Source organism: Leptonychotes weddellii, chromosome 10, assembly GCF_054177405.1.
Source record: "Leptonychotes weddellii isolate Sample4059 chromosome 10, ASM5417740v2, whole genome shotgun sequence".
Taxonomy (NCBI): domain Eukaryota; kingdom Metazoa; phylum Chordata; class Mammalia; order Carnivora; family Phocidae; genus Leptonychotes; species Leptonychotes weddellii.
In genome coordinates this window covers 99,625,666-99,651,722 of record NC_138378.1, presented here as the reverse complement: position 1 = coordinate 99,651,722, position 26,057 = coordinate 99,625,666, and the positions used below count along the sequence as shown (strand labels likewise).

The 26,057-nt window shown below is 38.0% G+C and overlaps 1 protein-coding gene across 4 annotated transcripts in view; it reads left to right on the top strand.

Annotated features, from left to right (window-relative positions):
* Positions 1-26,057, top strand: part of TTC27 (tetratricopeptide repeat domain 27) — a 156,000-nt gene that overhangs the window by 32,844 nt on the left and 97,099 nt on the right. For 3 of the 4 annotated variants that reach the window (XM_081796960.1, XM_081796957.1, XM_081796959.1), the window contains exon 6: positions 23,228-23,341. The exons of the other annotated variant lie outside the window; for it this stretch is intronic. In XM_081796960.1, coding sequence (XP_081653086.1) covers positions 23,228-23,341 — 114 coding nt within the window. The remainder of the gene's footprint in view (positions 1-23,227; positions 23,342-26,057) is intronic. 4 annotated transcript variants of the gene reach the window in all.

The following is a 26,057-nucleotide window of genomic DNA, read 5'->3' as shown; positions in this document are numbered from 1 at the left end:
TGGAAAGGAAGATATAAAACTATCAGTATGCATAGATGACACAATTGTATACATAGGTAACCCTAAAGAATTGACTTGAAAGCTACTGGAAGTAATAGGCAAGGTCTGAGAAGAATACAAGGTCAATTAAAAAAAAAAATCAGTTGTGGGGCGCCTGAGTGGCTCAGTTGGTTAAGTGTCTGCCTTCAGCTCAGCTTCCCAAATGTATGCATGTTCATGATCCCGGGGTCCTGGGATTGAGCCCCCTGTGACGGGCTCCCTGCTCAGCGGGGAGTCTGCTTCTCCCTGTCCCTCTGTCCCTCCCCCTGCTCATGCTCTCTCTCATGCATGCTCTCTCTCAATCTCTCACTGTGTCTCAAATAAATAAAATCTTTAAAAAAAATCAGTTGTGTTTATATATTCCTAGCAATGAATAATTGGGAAAGACATTTAAAAACTATTTAGAATAGCATAAGATATCAAATATTTAGTGATAAATTTAACTGAAGTGTAAGACTTATATACTAAAAATGATATAATGAGAGAAATTAAAGAAGATCTAAATAAATGGAAAAATTACAATGTTCATAGATTGGAAGATTCAACATTGTTGACTTGACAGTTCTCCCAAAATTGAGCTATAAATTAATAGCGATTGGATTCCCAGTAGGCTTTTTTTCTTTGCAGAAATCAACAAGCTGATTCTAAAATTTATTTGGAGGACTTCTGCTTCTGTGATGGCCAAGTAAGCTCTGATTGGAACCATCCTTCTGCAGATAAAAATAACAAACTATAGACAAAATGCAGAAAGATTCTGGAGATTTTTAATTTATTTATTTTTTGCTTGGAAGAAGGGAATGACATTGGGTGGTTTTTTGTTTCTATCCTATGGCTAAATCTCAGTGTCTTACATGCAAGGAAGCTAAACCTCCGCAAGCAATTCAGCAGTCTTTCTGAGGACAGAGATTGGGGCTACCACAGCTGCTGGAATGTGAGGAAGAACATTTCATAAAGGAAAGAGTCACAGATGAGGATTCTTACATTCTGTATATTTATAGAATAATACACTCAGAATACATGGTTTTTTCAAGGGCACATGGTATGGTCAGCAAGACCATATACTGGGCCAATTAAATAAGTCTGAATTAAAAAAAAACATCATATGGAATATAATCTCTTTCCACAGTGGAATTAAATTTTACATAAATAGTTATTAGATATCTAGAAAAACTCCAAATATTTGGAAACCAAATAATTAAACAACATACTTAGTCTGTGGATCAATAAAGAAATTACAAAGGAATTTATTTATAAAAGTCAGTCATTGACCTAAATCTCCTACATTTCCTTAAGGTAAAATTGTTGTATAATTGGGGTAATGAGCAATTTTCTGCTAGAACACTTAAGTGCATGAACCATAGTAGGAAAATTGGATTAAAAGATATATTGGACTGCATTAAAATTAAAATCTGCTTTTTGAAAGACATCATTATGAAAATGAAAAGACAAGAACAGACTGAGCAATATTCACAGTACATACATCTCACAAAGGACTTTTTTTTCAGAGTAAGTAAAGACCTCTTCCAACTCAATAATAATAAGACAAACCAATTAAAAATGGAGAAAAGATTTGAACAGATCTTCCACCAAAGATATATGAATGACCAACAAGAATATGAACAATGCTTAATACTAGTAGTCATTGGGAAAATGCATTTTAAAACTACAAGACACCACTCTCCACCACTTAAAAGACAATACTGTGAGGGGTAGTTGGAACTCTTATCCACTGTAAATGTAATGTAATGCAAAATGGTACAACCACTTTGGAACACAGTTTGGTATTTTCTCATGGAGTTAATCATCAGTGCTACCTCTAGGTATTTTTCTATGAGAAATGAAAATATATATCTCCACAAAGACATAAATACAAATATTCATACCTATTTAATTCATAATAGCTTAAAACTGGAAAAAACCCAAATGTTCATCAACAAGTGAGTGATAAACTACAATATCCAGTTGAAGAAATGATACTGAGCAATAAAAAGAAATGAAGTGCTGATACATTCAACAGTGTGGGTGAATCTGAAAAACATAATTTTGAGTTAAAGAAGCCTGACTCCATTTAGTTGGAATTCTAAAGTAGATAAAACTAAATCATAATGACAGAGAATAGATCACAGGTTGATTTCCAGGGAACTTTTTGGGCTGATGGAAATTTGTATATCTTGACTTTCATGGTGGTTACATAGGTGTATACATTTGTGAAAACAGCAAACTCTACACTAAATACGGGTTTATTTTGTTGTACCTGTCTTATATTTCAATAAAGTCACTAAGAATAACCTAAAAGGAAAAATGCATAGGTGTTATTTAGACCTAGAATATTTAAGATTGATGAGTTTATTAAGATTTTGGTTTCAGTGTAGATTAGTCCTTGTCATCAATTTCAGAAGTATAACACGAAATACTCACAGCTTACCTGATGTGTTAAGTGGAAAGAATGTAGATGCAGAAGAAAAGGATGTTGCTCAGTATCCACATTTAGTATGAAGTTTTCTTTTTTTTTTTTAAGGCCAAAACAGGCTAGTTTTTCTCAAATATTATTGGAAACCTCTGTTCAAAAGAAACTCCAAATTCAGGTGGAGGGATATACTGTTTAGAGCTCCACTTGTGGTAATTTTGACCTTTAGCATCTAACACAGGTCATTGATGTCTTGAGTTGAATTATACGCCCTCATGATTGAGAGTCACCAGAAACAGCAAACAGAAAGATAGCTAGGATGAATGTAAAACCTTAAGAATTCACCAGGCAGGAAACTTGTGTATAAAAATAGCATAGGTAATTGACATCTTCTAAAATACAGTGAGGTATTAATACAGGATTTCAAGCAACTTCTTGTGTTAATGGATATAAAAATACAGTTAATTAGACTTTATTTTAAGTCTGTAAATGGCATTTTTAGTAGAATCTAAGGTCTGGAGATTAAACTATTGGTTGTGTGGCACAGTTAACTTGGTTGAAGACTATATAGGAGTTCTTTGTATTATCCTTGAAATTTTTCTGAAGGAGAAAAATAAATCTGAAAATAAAAAGGTAAAGGAAAAAACCTCTGGCACAAAGCTATACAGAAAATGAGCAAAGCCCATCACTGCCTCATGGCTAGCTAACCATTCTTATTTGGGGTTGAAGATAAAAACAGGCTCTCTGGGATGTGTTCAGACCGCCATTAAACTTCTCTCAACCTGCCTGTGTCTCTTACTGGGTTTCCCACTTGTGGCTTGCCCTATTGGGTCTTTAGTGGTGAAGGAAACAGGGAGGCATTACGAAATAAACCCAAACACATAGGTTAACATAAAGAAGGGGGACTCATGGACCAGAGACCAGAGACTCCCATGATCAGAGATCAGAGGCAGCTGTGAGGGATGGAATTAACTGACCTAATAGCACTTTCAGAACTTTCTACTAAGCTAAGACCCTCAAGCAGGTCTGAAGGAATCCTGGATTCATGGTGCAGCCTTGCTGTGGCAGCAGAAACCAATTTCTCTGGAGGAAAACATTAACAGTCCCAAATTAAAACTGAGCAGTGAGCTCACAATTAAAGATTAACAGAGAGAAAAGAAGGCAAGCCACCATGACTGAGAGTCAACAAAGACAACAGTTTTCCGATTCATAGTATAGACCAGCTACATATGGGATGTTTAAAGAAATAAAGCATGTATTAATCAAAAGATAGCTGAAAAACTTTTGTTATTAGACTTCTTTGATTTGGGAGGGGAAATGTAACTTTTAGAATTTCTTTTTTTTTTTAAGAGAGCAAGAGTGTGCGTATGCATATGCAGGAGCTGTGTGGGGAAGGGCAGAGAAAGAGGTAGAGAGAGAAAATCTTGAGCAGTCCCCATGCCCAGTGTGAGCCCAACAGGGGGTTCAGTCTCACAACCCTGAGGTCAGGACCTGAGCCAAAATCAAGAGTCAGACGCTCAACCGACTGAGCCACCCAGGTGCCCCAGAAATAATTTGAAATTAAAAACCAGAATAAAAAAAATGCAACCCATGCTTATCCACACCAGAGAGATGTAGAACACTAAGAAGTTGTGTATAACAGGTGTTTCAGAAAATGCAGACTTAGAAGTATACCTAAGAAACTCTTGAGTCTGCATCAGTAGATATGTGTATGAATGTCTCATAATAGCAATATTTGTCATCATGGCAGAGAAACTGGAAGCAACCTAAATGTTGTTCACAGGAGAAATTGTGATATTTTATATCACAGTTATGAAATATTACACAACAGTGAAGTGAAAATAAATGAACTATAGCTATAAGCAACAACATGGATGAGTTTTATAAATGTAATAAGTTAAAAAAACTAGTCCCAGATTCACAGGTGTTTATATTATACTTTATAACTTAAACTTTAGTTACTTATAATCCTCTGTATATATCAAATAAAAAAATGAAGTCTAAAAACTATTTTGAGCAATAGCAAGATCACTGAAATGTTATTTGATAAACCATTTTAAGAATAAACAGTTCTGATTGCATACATTTTAATTTTAAAGTGTATCTTACACTGTCATTCATTAGGCTGGTGAGAAGCAGAATCAGTGATGATGAAGAACATTAATGGAAGGTAGAGGAAAAAGCCTTAAGAAAGAAAAGTCCCAAATACAGAAATATACAGGACTTAAGCTAAGTTGGTAATACAGTTGATATTAAGAAGTCTTGTTCCAATCTATGGCTTTGTGCTTCTGCTTTTGGCCATCACTGAAGCTAAAGAAAGCTCTTAGGCTTTTTGACATTATGAACTAACATGGTATTCAAGGACGAAAAATTCAGCTTTAAGATAGTTTATATGTTTTAAATAGGTCTGTTTTTTTGTTTTTTTTTTTTTAAGATTTTATTTATTTATTTGAGAGAGAGAATGAGAGACAGAGAGCACGAGAGGGAAGAGGGTCAGAGGGAGAAGCAGACCCCCTGCCGAGCAGGGAGCCCGATGCGGGACTCGATCCCGGGACTCCAGGATCATGACCTGAGCCGAAGGCAGTCGCTTAACCAACTGAGCCACCCAGGTGCCCTAAATAGGTCTGTTTCTTACGACGGTATGAAAAGTGCATCTGGTGATGCACTGGATGAACTGGAATCTCCAGAATGTAGAAGGCCTTTTTTTTTTTTTTTTTGAGGCAGACAAATGACCAACAGCTTAATCTCTTTCTGATGTCTGCTTTCTATATGAAAATCTACAGAGCAAAGAACAGAGCTTTGAAAATGTTGTAATGACAGGAGATTTGGATCTCAGGATTTGCCAAGCCTACTCCTAGATAGTGTGGAAGAAAATAAAGGTATAAAGCATAGGACTTGCCTTCGTGGAATTTTTAATTTAGCTCACATCAGATAAACTCAGGGAAATGTAATTGGCAATACCAGGCAGTTTAAACTACAAATGGATAGCACAGATAAATGAATCCCCTAACTGCTCAGAAAAGAAGAAAATGTTTAGGACAGAGCAAAGAAGGCTTTGTTCACTAAGGAAGGATTTGAATCAGGCCTTGAAAGACAGATGGGGTTTAGATGGAGTGATAGCAAGAGCAAAGGCAAGGAGATGGGGAAGTGTGATTGTATTGGGTTAGCTGGGTTGGAAGATTTGGTTAGGGCAATAGTGAGACTTATGGGAAAACAGATTCCTGACGGATTTTAAATGGTCTACAGGACAAGGCCTGGGAATTTGGACTGCAGTTCTACTGGGGATAATTTATAGCCTAAATTGGGAATTTTAACTTGTCATTTGATACAAATTTTAACAACGGATGCTTTTTTAAATAGTTCATTAGAAGGGGGAATAGTTCTGCTTTTTGTAGTATTTCTTTGTTCCTTTATTGTGAAGTCAGCCTGACCTGGGTAAGCATCATCTGATTTGGCTTGAGTGTAGCCAAACAATTATGGACTCACAAAGAGAGGTCTGAGTTGGCTTTGATTTATATGCGGAAAAGCAGCTATGTGAAAGCCCCTTCCTTCATGTTTAAAGGAGCAGGCTGGCTGGCTGTCATATAAAGGATCCCAGTGACCTCTGGAAGAAGATTATTGGAAATGTGCAGTGATAAGAGTGAAAAGGAAATTTGTTTTTAATAGAAACAACACTCCAGATTTTCTTTGAGGGTGTTACAGAATTTTCTTTGCTGCTCTTCTGGGAATGATGGCAATGTTCCGTGAATGCCATATACATAGCGTGTCATGATATTAAAATTTACTTTTTGGTGTGAGTTACAGTGGTATTCATTGGCTATTTCATTTCAGTTAACTGAGTTTGCTCAGATGTTAGATTATTACAGTTCTTTTTTTAGTATGAGTCTGAGCACCAGCCCAGGTGGCATATCTTAAAGAGATACGCCTCCTCCTGAGGCGTGCAGAGCAGTCTTCCTTTTGCTCTCAAAATATCTGTCAACACTTGCCGACGTGGATTGATTCTTTAACTTATAAAACACTGTAACTATAAGTAAGAGATATTACTAGAGTTTATTTCAACTTTTGTAGTAATATTTCTATATTATAAATTTATGATATAAATATTAATAATGTTAATAATAAGTAATATTATAGAGTATATAGATATTGTACACTTATAAAAGCTTACTGGATCAGTGAATCACCTTTCATAGGTTCTGGTCAATGAGAGTTGAGAAATGAGAGAACTTCTCTTAAGACAGTTGCACAAATGTTATCACTTATATTTGAGTTGTTTCTGACCTTTGCCCGGAAGGGTGAAAATGGTGAGAATTCCATCTCATATACAAGTGTATGGTTGCAAATGACACAGCATTCTTTTTTTTTTTTATAGATTTTATTTATTTATTTGACAGAGAGAGAGACAGTGAGAGAGGGAACACAAGTAGGGGGAGTGGGAGAGGGAGAAGCAAGCTCCCCGCTGAGCAAGGAGCCCGGCTGAGCCACCCAGATGCCCCATGACACAGCATTCTTTAGCACTGTCCTAATTCTCAAAGTGCTGCAAGTTGAACACACCAAATTTCTTAAGCTTCTTCTTTTTTAAAAAACTGGATTTTTAGCCAGCAGTCGTACTTCTGTGAGGCACTATTTCATCAAATTACTTGAGTTAGCAGACTCTAAGTAAAAATAAATGGACTTAAGAAAAGATAGCATATACAACTGTATGATTCCACTTACCTGAGGTACTTAGAATAGTCAAATGCATAGAAAGAGAGGTAGAATGGTGGTTGCCAGAGAACAGAGAGTATTGGGGAGTTGATGTCTAATGGGTACAGGATTTCAGGTGCAAGGTGGAAAGAGTCCTGGAGATCAGTTGAACAACCATGTAAATGTACTTAACTGAACTGTACACTTAAAAAAATGGTTAAGATGGTGGGCTGCCTTGGGGCTCCTGGGTGGCTCAGTCGGTTAAGTGTGACTCTGGATTTCTGCTAAGGTCATGATCTCAGGGTCCTGGGATTGAGCCCCAAGTCGGGCTCCACACTTGGCAGGGAGTCTGCTTGAAGATTTTCCCTCTCCCTTTGTCCCTGCCCTGCTCATGTGCTATCTTTCTTTCTCTCTCTCTCAAATAAATGAATAACTCTTAAAAAAAAAAAAAAAAAAAGATGGTGGAGCACCTGGGTGGCTCAGTTGGTTAAGCATCTGACTCTTGATCTCAGCTCAGGTCTTGATCTCAGGGTCATGAGTTCAAGCCCTGCATTGGGCTCTGTGCTGGGCATGGATCCTACTTAAAAAAAAGAAAAGGTTAAGATGATAATTTTTATGTTATATGTATTTTACCACAATTTAAAAATAAATTACAAAAGGAAAAAAAGATAGCACCTACAAAGGTCAAAGATATGACATTTTAAGAAATAAATCTATCTTAAGTTTGCAAGACCTCTATACTAGAATCTACAAAACATTATAAGAGAAAGCAATGAAGACTTAAATAAATGGGAACATCTGCTATGTTCATGGAGGACTCAATATATTAAAATTTCAAGTCTTCTCAAATTAACCTACATAATCATGCAATCCTTAACAGAATCCCGGAGTTTGACTTTTTGTTTTTGTAGTTGTGTTGCTGTTGTTTTTTGATTTTGTGGAGCTCAAGCTTACTTTAAAATTCATATGGAAATGTAAAGGGCTAAGAATAGCTAAGGCAGGCATGAAGTACTGAGGTGGCATATATACGTCGCGAGATAGCAAGCTCTGTTATAAAACTGTATTATTTAACTATATTATTGCTTATCGTATTGTGGTCCTTGGACTGTCAGCATCAGCATCACCTGGGAGCTTGTTAGAAATGCAGTTTCTCAACCCCTTATTGAATCAGAATCTCTGGGGTTGAGGCCAAAGAGTCTGTGTTTCAACAGTTTCTCTACGTTATTCTCAGGCACTTGAAAGTTTGAGAAACACTGAATTAAGACATTTTGACATGAGAAAATATGAACCAACCAGTAGAACAGAGAGTCCAGAAACAGGTCCAAACCTACATGGCTCATCTGATTTATGACAAAGTTGGCTTTCAGTACAGTGGTAAAGAGTAGGCTTTTCAATAAACGGTACTAGATGATTTATATCCATATAGAAAAAGCTATCTTAACGCCTATATCATAACTGTATATACAAAAATCAATTCCAGACTGGATATGTAAAAGTGAAAAGCAAAACTGTAAAGCTCTTAGAGGAAAAAATATGGGAGGACGTCTTTGAGATCTTAGGACAAACAGTACAATAAAGCTCTAGCCATAAAACAAAAATGATAAATTGGACTACATTAATATTAAGCACTTCTCTTTATCAAAAGATACCATTAATATTTGTAAAGCACTTAGACCACTGGCTTGCCAGCACATTGTATGTGTTACATGAATGTTTGTCAAGAGTATAAATAATATATTACCCTCCTCCAACAAAAAAGTACTTGTGTTCAGAAAATACAAACTTAACAAATTATTAAGAAAAATTCTGACAACCCAATAGAAAAAACAGGCAAAGGATTTCAATAGGGACTTAATAAAGAGATATTAAAATGGCCATTAACATATTAAAAGGTGCTCAACTTTATTAGTCTTTAGAGAAATGCACACTACAACCATAATACAATACGACTACATACCCACGAGAATGGCTAAAATGCAAAACAGACAGTATTGAGTGTTGTAAGGATGTGAAGCAGCAAGAGTTCTCTAATATTTCTAGTAAGAGTGTTGAATGGAATAACCTTTTAGAAGATTGGGAGGAACTATGGAAGCTAAATGTATTCATACTCTGTGACCTTGCAATTTCACTCCTAAGTATATACCCAACAAAATACTTGGGCATGTTCACCTAAAGAACATGTCTTTTTTTTTTTTTTTTTTTATTTGAGACAGAGAGAATGAGAGAAAGAGAGCATGAGAGGGAGGAGGGTCAGAGGGAGAAGCAGACTCCCTGCCGAGCAGGGAGCCCGATGCGGGACTCGATCCCGGGACTCCAGGATCATGACCTGAGCCGAAGGCAGTCGCTTAACCAACTGAGCCACCCAGGTGCCCCCTAAAGAACATGTCTTAAAGTGTGCGTAACCGCACATTCTGGTAGCACAGCTAGACTGTTCATAGCACATTTGTATTAGCCCCAAATTGGAAACTGCATAAATGCCCATTAGTGATATGGTGGTTAAATAAATTATATATTTATATAATGGAATATTATACAGCAATAAAATGAATATTTTACAACTGTGCAACTATGTGGATGAATCTTTCAAACATAATGTTGAGCAGAAGAAATCAGATACAAAAGAGTACTCTGTGATTACATTTGTGTAATGTAGAAAAGCACGCACACTGATCTCTGTACAAGTCAGGATAGTGGTTACCCTTAAAGAGGAGCAGGAAATGACCAGAACAGAGAACAAGGGGGACAGTAGGATGCTGGTAATTTTTCTTGATCTGAGTGCTGGTTATATATGTCTGTTCGGTCTGTGAAAATTCATTGTGCATCTATATATATTATATAATATATAAAAATGTTTTAATAAAAAAATTGGATCTAGTAGCCATTTCTTCAAACTGAAAAATACATGAAAAGAGTCACATAGGACATTTACATTCATGGTCAGATGAGTTGCAGTGGTCATTTCCAATATGCTGAAAGAACAGTATATTTAAGAAAATGAATAAAGCACCTTTTCTCAGCACATTTTAACCAAACTAACATTTCTTATATAAAATAGTTTCTTTCTGTTAATAATTTCATTCCAGTTTCCTGTAGGGATATATTAAGTTCATTTAAGTGTTTGAATCTTTCTTCCATGTAGTCTACGTGAAGATAAATTATGAACTTCCAAACTTATCATTTGTATTAGTGCTTTGCTTGGGAATAATCTGATTTATTTCTTTAAGCCTACCAATGCTAGAAAAGCATCAAGATGCAGGATGACCCACTGATGACTATATGAAAAAAGTGACAGTTTCTTGCAAAAAGCTCAGAAGCATCAATCACAGCTTGTTCTCACAACACATTTTTTAAAAAAGATTTTATTTATTTATTTGAGAGAGAGAGTGAGTGAGCGAGCATGAGTGGGAGAAGGGGCAGAGGGAGAGGGAGAAGCAGGCTCCAGCAGGGAGCCTAAGGCAGGACTCGATCCCAGGACCCAGGGATCATGACCTGAGCCGAAGGCAGACACTTAACCTACTGAGTCACCTAGGCGCCCCTCACAACACATTTTTGCTATGTATCTAGATGATTTGTATGTTTTTGCTTATTTTAACAAAGACAAATAAATGTAATGTTTTGGTTGTAAGGAGTTCTCTGGTACAACAGAGATAGAACAGTATGCTGTATTGTGCAACCAGTTGTTCTCAAGTTAATGCTGTCTAAATATTTCACCAAATACCAGGATGGAGCTACCAGATACCCTCAAGTCTACAAGGATGTGGTTTAAACATAGTGGGACATTACGTGGGTTTGTGTTATTTGGGAAGAATTCTAATAAATTGAGTATTTGTACAAGGGAAAAGCTTACCGCTGTGCATAGCTTCTGTTTGCAGTGCACAGGGCTAGCCAGGATTAGGTATTTTAGACTTTAAGACGACTAGTATCAGTGCCTTTTTAAGGGGGCGAGTGGCTAAGGTGTGCATTGGCAGGTTGAGCACTGCCAGAAAGCTTAGGTGGAGTGGTCACAGGTTAATTAGTGTTTTGAGTAATTTCCCTTTTAAGGGTGTTGATGTACTCCGTGCCTTCAGAAAAGTGGCACCTTATTCCCCTAGAGGATGAATAAAATCCTGCTTAAGAGCTGCTGTTGTCAAGGCCTCCAAATCAGTAAGGAAGAAGTAAAACTTTCACTACTTACAGATGACGTGATACTGTATATAGAAAACCTGAAAGACTCCACCAAAAAACTGTGGGAACTGATAAAATCAGTAAAGTAGCAGGATACAAAATCAGTCTACAGAAGTCTGTGGCATTTCTATATACCAATAATGAAGCAGCAGAAAGAGAAATTTAGAAAACAGTTCCATTTACAATTGCACCAAAACCCATAAGGTACTTAGGAATAAACCTAACCAAAGAGGTGAAAGACTTGTACTCTGAAAACTATAAAATATTGATGAGGGAAATTGAAGAGGACAAAAAGAAATGGAAAGAGGGGCGCCTGGGTGGCTCAGTTGTTAATAAGCATCTGCCTTTGGCTCAGGTCATGATCCCAGGGTCTTGGGATCGAGCCCTGTTTCGGGCTTGCGGATCGGCGGGAAGCCTGCTTCTCGCTCTCACGCTCCCCTGCTTGTGTTCCCTCTCTCGCTGTGTCTCTCTCTGTCAAATAAATAAATAAAATCTTAAAAAAAAAAAAAAAGGAAAGATATTCCATGCTCATGGATTGGAAGAACAAATATTGTTAAAATGTCTATACTGCCCAAAGCAATCTACACATTTAATGCAATCCCTATCAAAATACCAACAGCTTTTTGGGGTGCCTGGGTGGCTCAGTCAGTTGGGCGTCAGCCTTTGGCTCAGGTCATGATCCTAGGGTCCTGGGATCGAGCCCTGCATCGGGCTCCCTGCTCTGCGGGGAGCCTGTTTCTCCCCCTCCCTCTCCCCCTGCTTGTGTTCCCTCTCTGGCTGTCTCTCTCTCTGTCAAATAAATAATAAAATCTAAAAAAAAAAACCCAAAAACCAACAGCTTTTTTCACAGAACCAGAACAAACAATCCTAAAATTTGTATGGAACCAAAAAGACGCCGAATAGTCAAAACTTTCTTGAAAAAGAAAAGCAAAGCTGGAGGCATCATGATTCTGGACTTCAAGCTATATTACAAAGCCGTAGTCATCAAGATAGTATGGTACTGGTTCAAAAACGGACACACAGATCAATGGGACAGAATAGAAGACGCAGAAATGAGCCCACAACTGTATGGTCAGTTAATCTTCAGCAGAGCAGGAAAGAATATCCAAAGGGAAAAAGACAGTTTCTTCAACAAATGGTGTTGGGAAAATTGGACAGCAACATGCAGAAGAATGAAATTGGACCACTTTCTTAAACCATACACAAAAATAAATTCAAAATGGGTGAAAGACTTAAACATGAGACCTGAAACCATAAAAATCCTAGAAGAGAGCTCAAGCAGAATTTCTCTGACATCAGTCATAACAACATCTTTCTAGATATATCTCCTGAGGCAAGGGAAACAAAAGCAAAAATAAACTATTGGAACTACATCAAAGTAAAAAGCTTCTGCACAGCAAAGGGAACAATTAACAAAACCTAAAAGGCAGCCTATGGAATGGAAGAAGCTTTTTTCAAATGCCATATCCAAAATATATAAAGAATTTATAAAACTCGACACCCAGAAAACTAATAATGCAATTAAAAATGGGCAGAAGATATGAACAGACACTTTTCCAAAGAAGACATACAGATGCCCAACAGACACATGAAAAGATGCTCAATATCACTTATTATCAGGGAAATGCAAATCAAAACTATAATGAGATATCACCTCACACCTGTCAGAATGGCTAAAATCAACAACACAAGACACAACTGGTGTTGGTGAGGATGTGGAGAAAGGGGAACGCTCTCCGCACTGTTGGTGGGAATGCAAACTGGTGCAGCCATTCTGGAAACAGTATGGAGGTTCTTCACAAAGTTAAAAATAGATCTAATCGCACTACTGGGTATTTACCCAAAGGAAATGAAAATACTAATTCAAAGGGATACGTGCACCCCAATGTTTATAGCAGCATTATCTATAATAGCCAAGATATGGAAGCAGCAATATCAATAGAAGAAGTGGCATTATATATACAATGGAATATTGTATTCAGCCATAAAAGAGAATGAAATCTTGCCATTTGCAAAGACATGGATAGAGCTATAGTGTATTATGCTAACTGATATAAATCAGAGAAAGACAGATACCATATGATTTTGCTCATATGTGGAATTTAAGAAACAAAACAAATGAGCAAAGGGGAAAAAAGAGAGAGAGGCAAACCAAGAAGCAGACTCTTAACTATAGAGAACAAACCAGTGGTTACCAGAGGGGAGATGAGGGGGGGATGGGTTAAATGGGTGATGTGGGATCAAGGAGTGCACTTGGTTGTGATAAGAACATGACTGTTTATCTTATTAACATTTTATTAAAATAAAAACCTAAAAAGAAAGAACTTGTCCAGGCTTTTACAGTTGAGTAGTAACTGTATTTCCCTGAAAACAAGAATCTGACTCTCCCATTATTGGCCTTTTAGTGATTTCTTACTTAGAGCCAGTTTTAGATAAAAAATATTCAGAAATTTATAGAACATTTCTAAGAAATGAGTGAGATATTGAAAACTATAAATTATAAGAATTAACAACATACAGTATTTGATAGCCTCAAAAATGTGTTCTTTGGAGGAAATAGGAACTGAGATGATTAAAAATAGAGTGTTTACTGCAAATTATATAGAGACATATTTTCATACACCAAAAATAACCCAGCTTTTGTGAGACAAACTTTGAAATTTGGGAGATGTTGAATATGCATGTAGGGTGTTTCATCCAAAGTATTATTCATGGCTTTAAAAAAAAGCAGTGAAGTATTAGTTTGGTCTTAGTTATATTTTTATCTTATATTTTCTTTTTAAGTTTTTAGCAATACTGAACTTGAATGTAAAATTGCTCTTTTTAAGGACCTTGTAAGTAATGATTTTGTAAAATATATGCTTTTTATATTGTCATAAAATATTCATAACATACAATTTACCATTTTAACAAAATTTTTTTTAGAGAGGGAGAGGGGTGGAGGGAGGGGTGGAGGGAGAGGAAGAAAGAATCTTAAGCAGGCTCGACGCCCAGCACAGAGCCCAACTTGAGTCTCCATCTCACCACCCTGAGATCATGACCTGAGCTGAAAACAATACTTGGCTGCTTAACTGACTGAACCACTCAGGCGCCTCCATTTTAACAATTTTTAAGTGTATCATTCAGTGACATTAAAGACATTTACATTGTTATGGAATTATCAGCACTTCCATCTCCAGAGCTTTTTTATCACCCCATACTGAAACTCTGTACCCATTAAACGCTGGCTCCCTGTGCTCTCCTCTCCCTAGAATGACAACCACCATTCTATTTTCTGTTTTGCGTTTCAGTATGCTAGGTACCTCATGCAATCATAAAATATTTGTCCATTTGTGTCAGGCTTATTTCAGTTAGCATAAGGTCTTCAAGGTTCATCCATGTTGTAGTGTGTATCAACCGCCTTCCTTTTTAAGGCTGAATCATATTTATACACACACACACATACCACATTTGGTTTATCATTTTTCTGTCAGTGAATATTTGAGTTGTTTCTGCCTTTTAGCTATTGTGAACAACACTGCCATGAACACTGGTATGCAAGTACCTATTCAGGCCCCTCCTTTTATTTCTTTTGGGCTTATATCCAAGAAATGAATTTGCTGGATCATGTGTAATCCCATGTTTAATTTTTTGAGGATGCTTTTCTGTCTTTTTTTTTTTTTTAAGTGAGAATGCTTTTTTTAATGCCCAGATTTCCTCATCTATACAAAGGCATCGTCAGATATCTGCCATGAACATAGAACAGTCAATGGAATTCCACAATCTGTTAATCTCTGATGTATTTTGTTTTTTGCTCACATAAATAACTGGTGGCTAGAATCCTAGGCTAGTAAAAAATTGAACCAGCTTATACTTAGGTACTATATATTCAGTCACTCACTGCTTCTCATCATCAAAGCTGAAACTGTGTGCTTATTTAGCCTTGTCTATGTGAGACACCTCACTATTCCTGATCTGATGAGTCACTATTTGGTATTTGTGAAAATATTCATTTATTTTACTAATTTTTGACATCTGAGAAATTTAAATGTTCTCAAGTATTTCTCTCTTATATTGGACAGTGAAGAACTTTAATTGGCTTTTAATAACCTATGTGGGGCATTTTGGTGAATATGAAGTCTATAATTACAATCAAATTAGTGTTAATTAAAAATATAAAATAACCAAAATTCCACAAAGATGAACTTGGGAGTTCATGTCATTATTTTCCCTTCATCATGACAGAATTTTGTAGGTGGAATAAGTTTTGGTCACCATTTAGTCCAGTTTTTTTTCTCTTTGTAGATAAGACGTATCTTGGTGCAAGAGAAGTTAATCCACTTATTTAAGGGCATATAGAGAATGGCTGGGAAGGTGGAGGAACCCAAACTAGTTTGGGAAGGAATTCACCTTAATTTGTGGATTTGTACAAAGTATCATAATGAATTATTTGGAAACTTATTCTTTGCTATAAAACAAATGGAATTTTTTTTTTTTTAAGATTTTATTTATTTTTCAACAGAGAGAGAGAGAAAGAGAGACAGTGAGAGAGGGAACACAAGCAGGGGGAATGGGAGAGGGAGAAGCAGGCTCTCCGCTGAGCAGGGAGCCCGATGCGGGGCTCGATCCCAGGACTCTGGGATCATGACCTGAGCCGAAGGCAGACGCTTAATGACTGAGCCACCCAGGTGCCCCTAAAACAAATGGAATTTTATTAAAACTTTCTAGCTGACAGCAACCCTAGAGACCATCAGATCGAATCCCATCGTTGTGTAAATGAGGAAGAGGAGGGCTTAAAATGGTCAGTACTTTTCCAAAGGCTTATGCAGTTAATTGGTGGAGAGTCTGGTCTAGAGTCCAACTCTTTTTTTCAGTGCATTTTTCCACTTTGCCACACCTCTTCTTTAAAATTATGTCGTATGCCAGAATTTAGCAATGACTTATTTTCAAAAGGCTTGTAAGCTTATTTTATTTGGCATTCGGAGCATATTGTTGTAAAGAAAAAATACTATAATGTTTAAGTTTCTGAGCTGCTTCACAAAAGCCTATATAAGGCACTGTGTACCTGGATTATAGTAATAAAAATATTATTTCATGATACCCATTTATTATTTACTATGTTGTGTCCTTGGGGAGAGAGTATTTTCCCAAATCTATTGAGGGAATGTCAGGAAAAAAAAACGTGACAGGTGATTTTCATAAGTGCTAGTCACTGTTGATTTACATTTCTTTTTCAGAAGAAGCATCTTTGTACATACCCTTTTGCCCCTGTGTAAATGATGACAAACATAAAATCCCTTCTCTGTCCCTTTCTTTCTCTGTGCGCTCTCTCTCTCTCTCTCTGAGTGCTCTCAGTATGCCAGGCTGTACAGAAGGCGCTAGGGAACGGAATAGTTGGGACCTCTGCGCTGAAGGAGCCAACCTGCATGCAGTGGTGGAGAATCACGGGGTAGAGATGGAGATACTTAGGGAAAGTGGTTGAGAAAGGCTCTCCGAGAAAGTGGCATTTGAGCTGACCCCCGAAGGGGGAGGCAGAGCCAGCAGGAAGCGGTAGGTGGTCATTCTCAGGTCCTGAATTGAGTGGAATTAAGAATAACTCTGGCCAAGGATGCGGTGGAGACTCTGGATCAGCTCTGCCCATCCATCTGGACAGACGCGCTTGAGTTCTCACCAGCCGGCTTGCTGCCTGGGTAGGTAGGTTGGTGCTCCCTCCATTGGGTTTGCTTCCTGAACTATTAGATCGGTTATTTCTTAAAAATAGCATTTTCTTCATGTTGGTAGAGCGTTGTAGCAGATATTCCCCCACTGAATTTTCTTTTTCTTACCTAATTATGATTGACTTACCTTGTGGGCAGCAGTGTTCTAAAAATATATTAAACACAGCCTATCCGAATTTACCTCCTTCTAGAAAGACTTTCCCAAGTGTCCTGGCCAAACAGATATAAGATAAATGCATTCTTCAGTGAAGCCATTATTCGGCCAGTTCCTTCTGTAAAGCTTTTCAAATGTCTGTTTGTAAGATTGCATTTTACTCTCAGTGTTTAGTGAGAATGTTTTGCTTGACCTTCGCATAAAAGTCTCAGGCAAACTCTTGTTCTCATGCCAGCGCATTTGTTATTTTTCTGAGGAAAATACCTCCCCTATTTGGTGTGCAAACCTTAAAGCTGGGTTTTAACTCTGACAAGCGCTTCATCAGTGTGGTTGGGAGCTGTAGGGGAGGACAAGTTTTCTTGGACCTTCTTAGGGCTGGGTTTGCAAATTAACCTGACAGATTAACATGAGAAAAGCACACAGATTTATTTAATACAGATTTTTTTGGTGACATGGGAGGCTTCATAAGGAAACAAAGACCTGAAGAAGCAGTTAAACTTGAGTATGTTTATGCTCGGTTTGATGAAGAGTGGGCATCATGGAGGAATGTGCTAGGTCAGAGAGTGTAAGGTATAGGTGTAAAGGATGCTCTTTTCCTCCGGGTATAGGATGTAGGGAGGACGCTCTCACAGCAGGGTTTTATGACCTGCTTCAGGGCAGAGGGACAGGGGGAAGGTCGGAGTGATCTTCCTGCTTCTGCTGTTTCCTCAGACTCCTTTGGCTTAAAATATTCAATATGCTCAGGTGCCATATTTTGGGGGTAGCATGTCGTGAACCCTATCAGAGGTTAGGGTGGTGATTTTCTGTTAGCGGTGAGAGAAAGCATTCAGGAGGGGAAATCTGGAGGGGGCCACTTCAGTGGGTACTCTCAGAGGCTTGTTAAGTTTTACCTAATTCATATTTAATCCTCCTCACAACCTGTGAGAGATAGTTACCCCTGTTTTAGAGAGGAGGAAAGTGAGACCCTGAGACATCCCAAGGTCACCCAGTGACTCCTCTCACGTGGTGGAGCTGGGATTCTGCACAAGCTCTGGCTGGCTTGGAGAATGTTCCCACTGTGCTACAGAGCCCTTCCCTCCATGCTCTTCCGTCCTGTCACAAAGGTACAGAGACAGTCCCTTTAATCGGGTGAAGAGAAAGTAAGGCAGTGATGCGACCCATTGTGGGTAGTAGAATCACTTTGCAGATTTACTTTATGAAAAGAGTTGTTTCCTTTGAAAGTATTTGAGATCAAACAGTGTTACGCATTTTAAATAGTTCTTTAATGTATTTTACCTTATCATGTGTCTTTATATAGTGCCATATACACCTACTTATGTTGATGAAGCCATTTTTCTCGTAGATTTTATTTTATTTATTTTTTTTAAAGATTTTATTTATTTATTTGACAGAGAGAGACACAGCGAGAGAGGGAACACAAGCAGGGGGAGTGGGAGAGGGAGAAGCAGGCTCCCCGCCGAGCAGGGAGCCCAATGTGGGACTTGATCCCAGGACGCTGGGATCATGACCTGAGCCGAAGGCAGACGCTTAACGACTGAGCCACCCAGGCACCCTTTCTCGTAGATTTTAGTTAATGGAGGCTAACAAGATACAGTTATAGGTTAATCTGGTAAAGTATATTTCAAGGGGATAAAATATTTTTTTTTTAATTTTTTATTGTTATGTTAATCCCCCTACATTACATCATTCGTTTTAGATGTAGTGTTCCATGATTCATTGTTTGTGCATAACACCCAGTGCTCCATGCAGAACGTGCCCTCCTCAATACCCATCACCAGGCTAACCCATCCCCCCAGCCCCTTCCCCTCTAGAACCCTCAGTTTGTTTTTCAGAGTCCATCGTCTCTCATGGTTCATCTACCTCAAGGGGATAAAATATTTTAATTTGCACAGTTATACAACGATGAGATTACCTAATCGACATTGCATTAGAATGTAAATTCCATGACCGCGGGGACCTTGTCTGTCTTGCTTACTAGTTTGTCCCTGGGGCCTTGTGCACACGGCCTTGTACAGAGTAGGTGCTCAAGTGAATTAATGAATGAATACACTTTGGTAGGACCCCATCTGTTGATTCTCCTCCTCCCTTATTCGTTCGCTCTTTCCTTCTCCTGCTCCCCTTAGCAGAGCAGTTTCCCAGCGTTCTTTACTGAGTCCGCTGCTTACGTTGCTTGACCAGAGTTTCCTGGGTAGTATCATCACTTCCAGGGGGTGATCATATCTGGGGAAAGTGTTGAAAAAACACTATAAAGATGTTGTTCTGGGGATCAAGAGACCAGGTATTAGAATTAGCTTTTGCTACTAATGAAGGTGTGATACAGAGCAAGTGGCTTAACCTGTTGGTGCTTCATTTTCCTTTTTATTGTAAGGGGGTTGGCCTTGATCCAGAGTTGAAAATTCACATGTCTCTAGGGACCAAGGGAGGTAACTCACACGGTGGTACAGTAAGGAGTTGTAAGGAATGAGATAGAATTTATACTCCATTGAAAGACCTCCTGCTCTCTCTCTTTTTTTTTTAAAGATTTTATTTATTTATTTGAGAGAGAGAGAGCACATGAGCACGAGCAGGGGGAGGGGCAGAAGGAGAAACAGACCTCCCCACTGAGCGCGGACCCCTGACCCCGACCCTGGGGCTTGATCCCAGGACCAGGAGATCATGACCTGAGCCGAAACCAAGAGCCAGACACTTAACCGGCTGAGCCACCCAGGTGCCCCCCTCCTCCTAACTCTTAATAAGAATTTGGAGTGATAAATGAATTTGACCAAAAGCAAATACTTGTATTATCTCATCCTAGTAGTTATTTTTTTTCCCGTTAACGTTAATGCAAATTTTATTCAAGAGATAATATTGAAGAATTCTAAGAAAGGAAAAATTTACCAGTTATTCACTCTACAGTAAAAAGTGGAACTGGGGATCACATACAACACATAAATAAATTCTATCTTTACATTTCTGAATAAAGCTCTTCTTAAAGCCATTTAACTTTTACTGATAAAGTTTTGTGAATTGTGTTCAGAAACTTTGACAACACACACATATACACGCTCTTCAAATAAGTTAAGTACCTAGGATTTTTTAAATAATTAGATCAGTGTTTATTGTGACTTTATAACTCCTTCAAATTATACTTTAATATTTGACACAGTAGGTTCAAAAAATAACTATTCAGGCCTCAGTTTTAAATTTTCCTTCAGTATAATGCACAAAGTTGATAAAGAAATATTAATAGGACTACCCTAAAATAAATGCACCTTTCTTATAAAAATTACTTGTTATAATACAGTTCCCATTCTGTTCTGTAATTCTGATAAGGAATATACTTTTTTGGTGGGGGCACCTGGGTGACCCAATCAGTTAAGCATCGGATTCTTGATCTTGGCTCAGGTCTTGATCTCACGGTCGTGAATTCAAGCCCTGCATTGAGCTCCATGCTGGACGTGGAGCCTACTTAAAAAAATTTTTTAAAGAATATACTTTTTGGTAATAAAACAAGGGTTTAGAATGATTCAGTCCTTGGGAAATCCTAATGGCAGTCACTCAATGAAGAAGTCAGTCATTCCTGGAGTCACAAACACTCAAAAACTGCTGTTAGAGTTAAGTTTTTGTGGTTGTTGATGTTTATTGTTTTGGTTTAGCCTCGCAGTTCTTAAACGTGGCTATGGTTTCGAATTACCTGGGGAATGTTTTAAAAACACAGTTGCCAGATGCTACTCTCAGAGATCTGATTTACTTAAAAAAAAAAAAAAAACAACCAAAAGCTTCTCAAGCGCTTCTAATGTGCAGCTAGGTTTTGAATGATTAATTGGACTCTTAATTTAACTAGGGTGTTTCCACACTGACTTTTAGAAACAAGCAACTGATCAAGGATATAGTCAGCTTTCCGACAAATAAGCATCTTCCCTTGTTTCGCAGCAGTCTTGACTGAATGTACAATTGTAGATGATCTCCAGGAAACAGTGTGGATTCCAGATCATCAGCAGAGAGCGAAAACTGTTCATTACACCACGCAGTCCCTACAGCGTCATCATACATTTTGCCCGTTTTCACTCACCCAGAACTTTTACTTTTTTCCCCACTACATGTGCAGTCATAGTCAATGGCTCATGGCTGTCACAGCTTTCTGGGGTTAGGACTTAGTCCTTGCATATTTGAACTTTTGTCTTAGGCCAGTTTTTATTAAGGTGTCCCCTCTGGGAAAGCATTTTATTTTATTTTATTATTATTTTTTAAAGATTTTATTTATTCATTTGATAGAGACACAGCGTGAGAGGGAACACAAGCAGGGGGAGTGGGGGAGGGAAAGCAGGCTTCCTGCTGAGCAGGGAGCACGATGCGGGGCTCGATCCCAGGACCCTGGGATCATGACCTAAGCTGAAGGCAGACGCTTAACCATCTGAGCCACCCAGGCGCCCCTGGGAAAGCATTTTAACTAAATCAGAGACTCACTACCCTAACCAAGGCTAGAAAGCATTCTTGTACATTTTAGATTGGTTTTCTGTAATACGTATTGAAGAAAAGAAGGTCTTTTGCCTTTAAAAAAAATTTTTTTTATTAACATATAATGTATTATTTGTTTCAGGGGTATGGTTCTGTGATTCATCCATCAGTCTTACACAATTCACAGAGCTCACCGTAGCACATACCCTCCCCAAAGTCCATTACCCAGCCATCCATCCTTCCCACCCCCCTCCACTTCAGCAACCCTCAGTTTGTTTCCTGAGATTAAGAGTCTCTTATGGTTTGTCTCCCTCTCTGGTTTCATCTTGTTTCATTTTTCCCTCCCTTTCCCTATGATTCTTTCTTGTTTCTCAAATTCCTCACATCAGTGAGATCATATGATACTTGTCTTTCTCTGATTGACTTATTTCATTTAGCATAATACCCTCTAGTTCTATCCACGTAGTTGCAAACGGCAAGATTTCATTTTTTGATGGCTGCATAATATTCCATTGTATATATATATACACACACCGCGTCTTCTTTATCCATTCATCTGTTGATGGACATCTAGGCTCTTTCCATAGTTTGGCTATTGTAGACATTGCTGCTGTAAACATTGGGGTGCATGTGACCCTTCGGATCACTGCATTTGTATCTTTGGGGTAAATACCCAGTAGTGCAATTGCTGGGTCGTATGGTAGCTCTATTTTCAACTTTTTGAGGAACCTCCATACTGTTTTCTAGAGTGGCTGCACCAGCGTGCATTCCCACCAACAGTGTAGGAGGGTTCCCCTTTCTCCACATCCTTGCCAACATCTGTCGTTTCCTGACTTGTTAATTTTAGCCATTCTGACTGGTGTGAGGTGGTATCTCATTGAGGTTTTGATTTGGATTTCCCTGATGCCGAGTGATGTTGAACACTTTTTCATGTGTCTGTTGGCCATTTGGATGTCTTCTTTGCAGAAATGTCTGTTCATGTCTTCTGCCCATTTCTTGATTGGATTATTTGTTCTTTGGCTGTTGAGTTTGTAAGTTCTTTATAGATTTTGGATACTAGCCCTTTATCTGACATGTCATTTGCAAATACCTTCTCCCATTCTGTTGCCTTTAAGTGAGCAAATACTTAATTCTTGGGCATTCCGTGTACTTGAAGTTTGATTTGCATTTGTATCTATGAATTAGGATGTATTTTAAGTAAAAAGTTACCAGATTTCTAATGATTTGTTTTTATGTTTGAGTTTGGCTAATGTTTAAAGATTTATTTCAAATTTGGGAAAGATATTTTGAGGTAGTTTATTTTCTCACATTTTTTATAACCTATGAGATAAAAAGATTTATTAATTTCTAATGTGATACAGTCTGCCTATTGTTTTGATTACCTGGAAAGATTTTGATTTATTCCTTAAGGGATTTATTCAATAGATTGGATCCAGTAGGTTAAGTAATGACTGCTCAAGTGAACAAATTCTTCACAAAAATATTGGACAGCACATGTTTTATTATTTTTCACCGAGAAGATTTTCAGATCTGCATTCAGCTGTATTCTGATATTTTTGGAAGAGTTAATTTTGTACTAATCAGAGTGGAATCACCAAGCTCATGCCTTCTTTTTGTGTTTGTTTTTTAATTCTCTTCCATCAGTTTTTGCTTTCACAACCAAAGTTTTGGGCCATTCAGACATCAGCCTTGATCCTCCGGACCAAACTTGACAGAGGAAGCGCACGCCGAGTGGAGCGCGCAATGAGGCAGACACAGGTGAGAATTAATGTGACAGTTTTTGTTCTTCTTCCAACTCTTCTTTATGCAACAAATGAATCACTGAACACTACATCAAAAACTAATGATTGGGGCACCTGGGGGGCTCAGTCGTTAAGCGTCTGCCTTCGGCTCAGGTCATGATGCCAGGGTCCTGGGATCGAGCCCCGCATTGGGCTCCCTGCTCAGCAGGAAGCCTGCTTCTCCCTCTCCCTCTGCTGCTCCCCTGCTTGTGCACATGCTCTCTCTCTCTCTGTCAAATAAATAAAATCTTTAAAACAACAACAACAACAAAAACTTATGATTAACTCTTTATTGCTGTTAATAAGCATAGGGGTGCCTGGATGGCTCAGTTGGTTAAACATCTGGCTTTGGCTCAATTCATTGAGCCCAGGGTGGGCTCCCCGCTGAGTGGGGAATCTGCTTGTCCCTCCTCCCACTTGTGTGCACTCTCTCTTTCTCTCAAATAAATAAATAAAATCTTTAAAAAGTAAGCATATATATGTGTTGTGAATATAAAATAATGAGATGGCTTTCCTTTTGTTCATTTTGTTATTTTCTAGAGTGTGGGTTCTAGAATTTGTTTGGCTCCAAAGCCCAGCTGTGTCCCTTAGTAGCTCTGTGACCACAATATTTAACCTTTCTGAAGCAAAACTGTTCCTCTGTTCACAACACTTCTGACACCAGATGTGTGGGTCTTCCATACCAAGCATTTCTCCACTTCCTTGTGGACATCAATTCTGACACTATCTGGACTTAGTGCAGACACCATAGGTTAAGGGCTCAGACCGACAAGACTGCCCTCTACTTTATTTTTATTTTATTTTATTTTTTAAGATGCCATAAATTTTAACAAATGTCAATTTCAGAAATGTTATTTATTTTTTTCAAATTTTTATTTAAATTCTAGTTCGTTAACATACAGTGCAATATTGGTTTCAGGAGTAGGATTCAGTGATTCGTCACTTACATACAACACCCATTGCTCAACACAACAAGGGCTCTCCTTAATACCCTTCACCCATCTAGCCCAACCCCCACCCACCTCCCCCCATCAACCCTCAGTTTGTTCTCTATTAAGAGTCTCTTAGGGTTTGTTTTCCTCTCTCTCTCTCTCTTTTTTACCCCCCTCCCATTTGTTCATCTGTTTTGTTTCTTAAATTCTACATGGGAGTGAAATCATATGGTATTTGTCTTTCTCTGACTGATTTATTTCACTTAGCATAATACCCTCTACTTCCATCCACGTTGTTGCAAATGGCAAGATTTCATTCTTTTTGATGGTGAGTGATGTTCCATTGTCCAATCTGTATTTTTGTATCCTTTGGGTAAATACCTACTAGTGCAATTGCTGAATCATAGGGTAGTTCTATTTTTAACTTTTGAGCCATCTCCATACAGTTTTCCAGAGTGGCTGAACCAGTTTGCTTTCCCACCAACAGTGCAGAGAGGGTTCCCCTTTCTCCACATCTTTGCCAACAACTGTTGTTTCCTGTGTTGTTAATTTTAGCCATTCTGACAGGTGTGAGGTGATATCTCATCGTGGTTTTGATTTGTACTTCCCTGATATCTGTGATGTTGAGCATCTTTTCATGTGTCTGTTAGCCATCTGGCTGTCTTCTTTGGAAAAATATCTGTTCATGTCTTCTGCCCATTTCTTAATTAGATTATTTGTTTTTTCAGTGTGGAGTTTGATAAGTTCTTTATAGATTTTAGATACTAACCCTTTATCAGATATGTTATTTACAAATATCTTCTCCCATTCTGTTGGTTGTCTCTTAGTTTTGTTGATGGTTTCCTTTGATGTGCAGAAGGTTTTTATCTTGATGAACTCCCAGTAGTTCCCTTTTTTTGCTTTTTGCTTTTGTTTCCCTTGCCTCAGGAGACATATCTAGAAAGATGTTGTTATGGCTGATGTCAGAGAAATTACTGCTTGAGCTCTCTTCTAGGATTTTTATGGTTTCACGTCTCACATTTAGGTCTTTCATCCATTTTGAATATATTTTTGTGTATGGTGTAAGAAAGTAGTCCAGTTTCATTCTTCTGTATGTTACTGTCCAGTTTTCCCAACATCATTTGTTGAAGAGACTTTTTTTCCATTGGATATTCTTTCCTGCTTTATCAAAGATGAGTTGACCATATAGTTGTGGGTCCGTTTCTGGGTTCTTTACTATGTTCCAGTGATCTCTGTGTCTGTTTCTGTGCCAGTACCATACTGTCTTGATCACTACAGCTTTGTAATATAGCTTGAAGTCCAGAATCGTGATGCCTCCAGCTTTGCTTTTCTTTTTCAGGATTGCTTTGGCTATTTGGGGTCTTTTGTGGTTCCATACAAATTTTAGGATTGTTTGTTTGGTTCTGTGAAAAATGCTGTTGTTATTTTGATAGGGATTGCATTAAGTATGTAGATTGCTTTGGGTAGTATAGACATTTTAACAATGTTTGTTCTTCCAATCCATGAGCACAGAACGTTTTTCCATTTCTTTGTGTCCTCTTCAATTTCTTTCATAAGTGTTCTTTAGTTTTCAGAGTACAGATCTTTTACCTCTTCGGTTAAATTTATTCCTAGGTATCTTAGGGTTTTTGGTGCAGTTGTAAATGCGATAGATTCCTTGATTTATTTTTTGGTTGCTTCATTATTGGTGTATAGAAATGCAACAGATTTCTGTACATTGACTTTATGTCCTGCAACTTTGCTGAATTCATGTATTAGTTC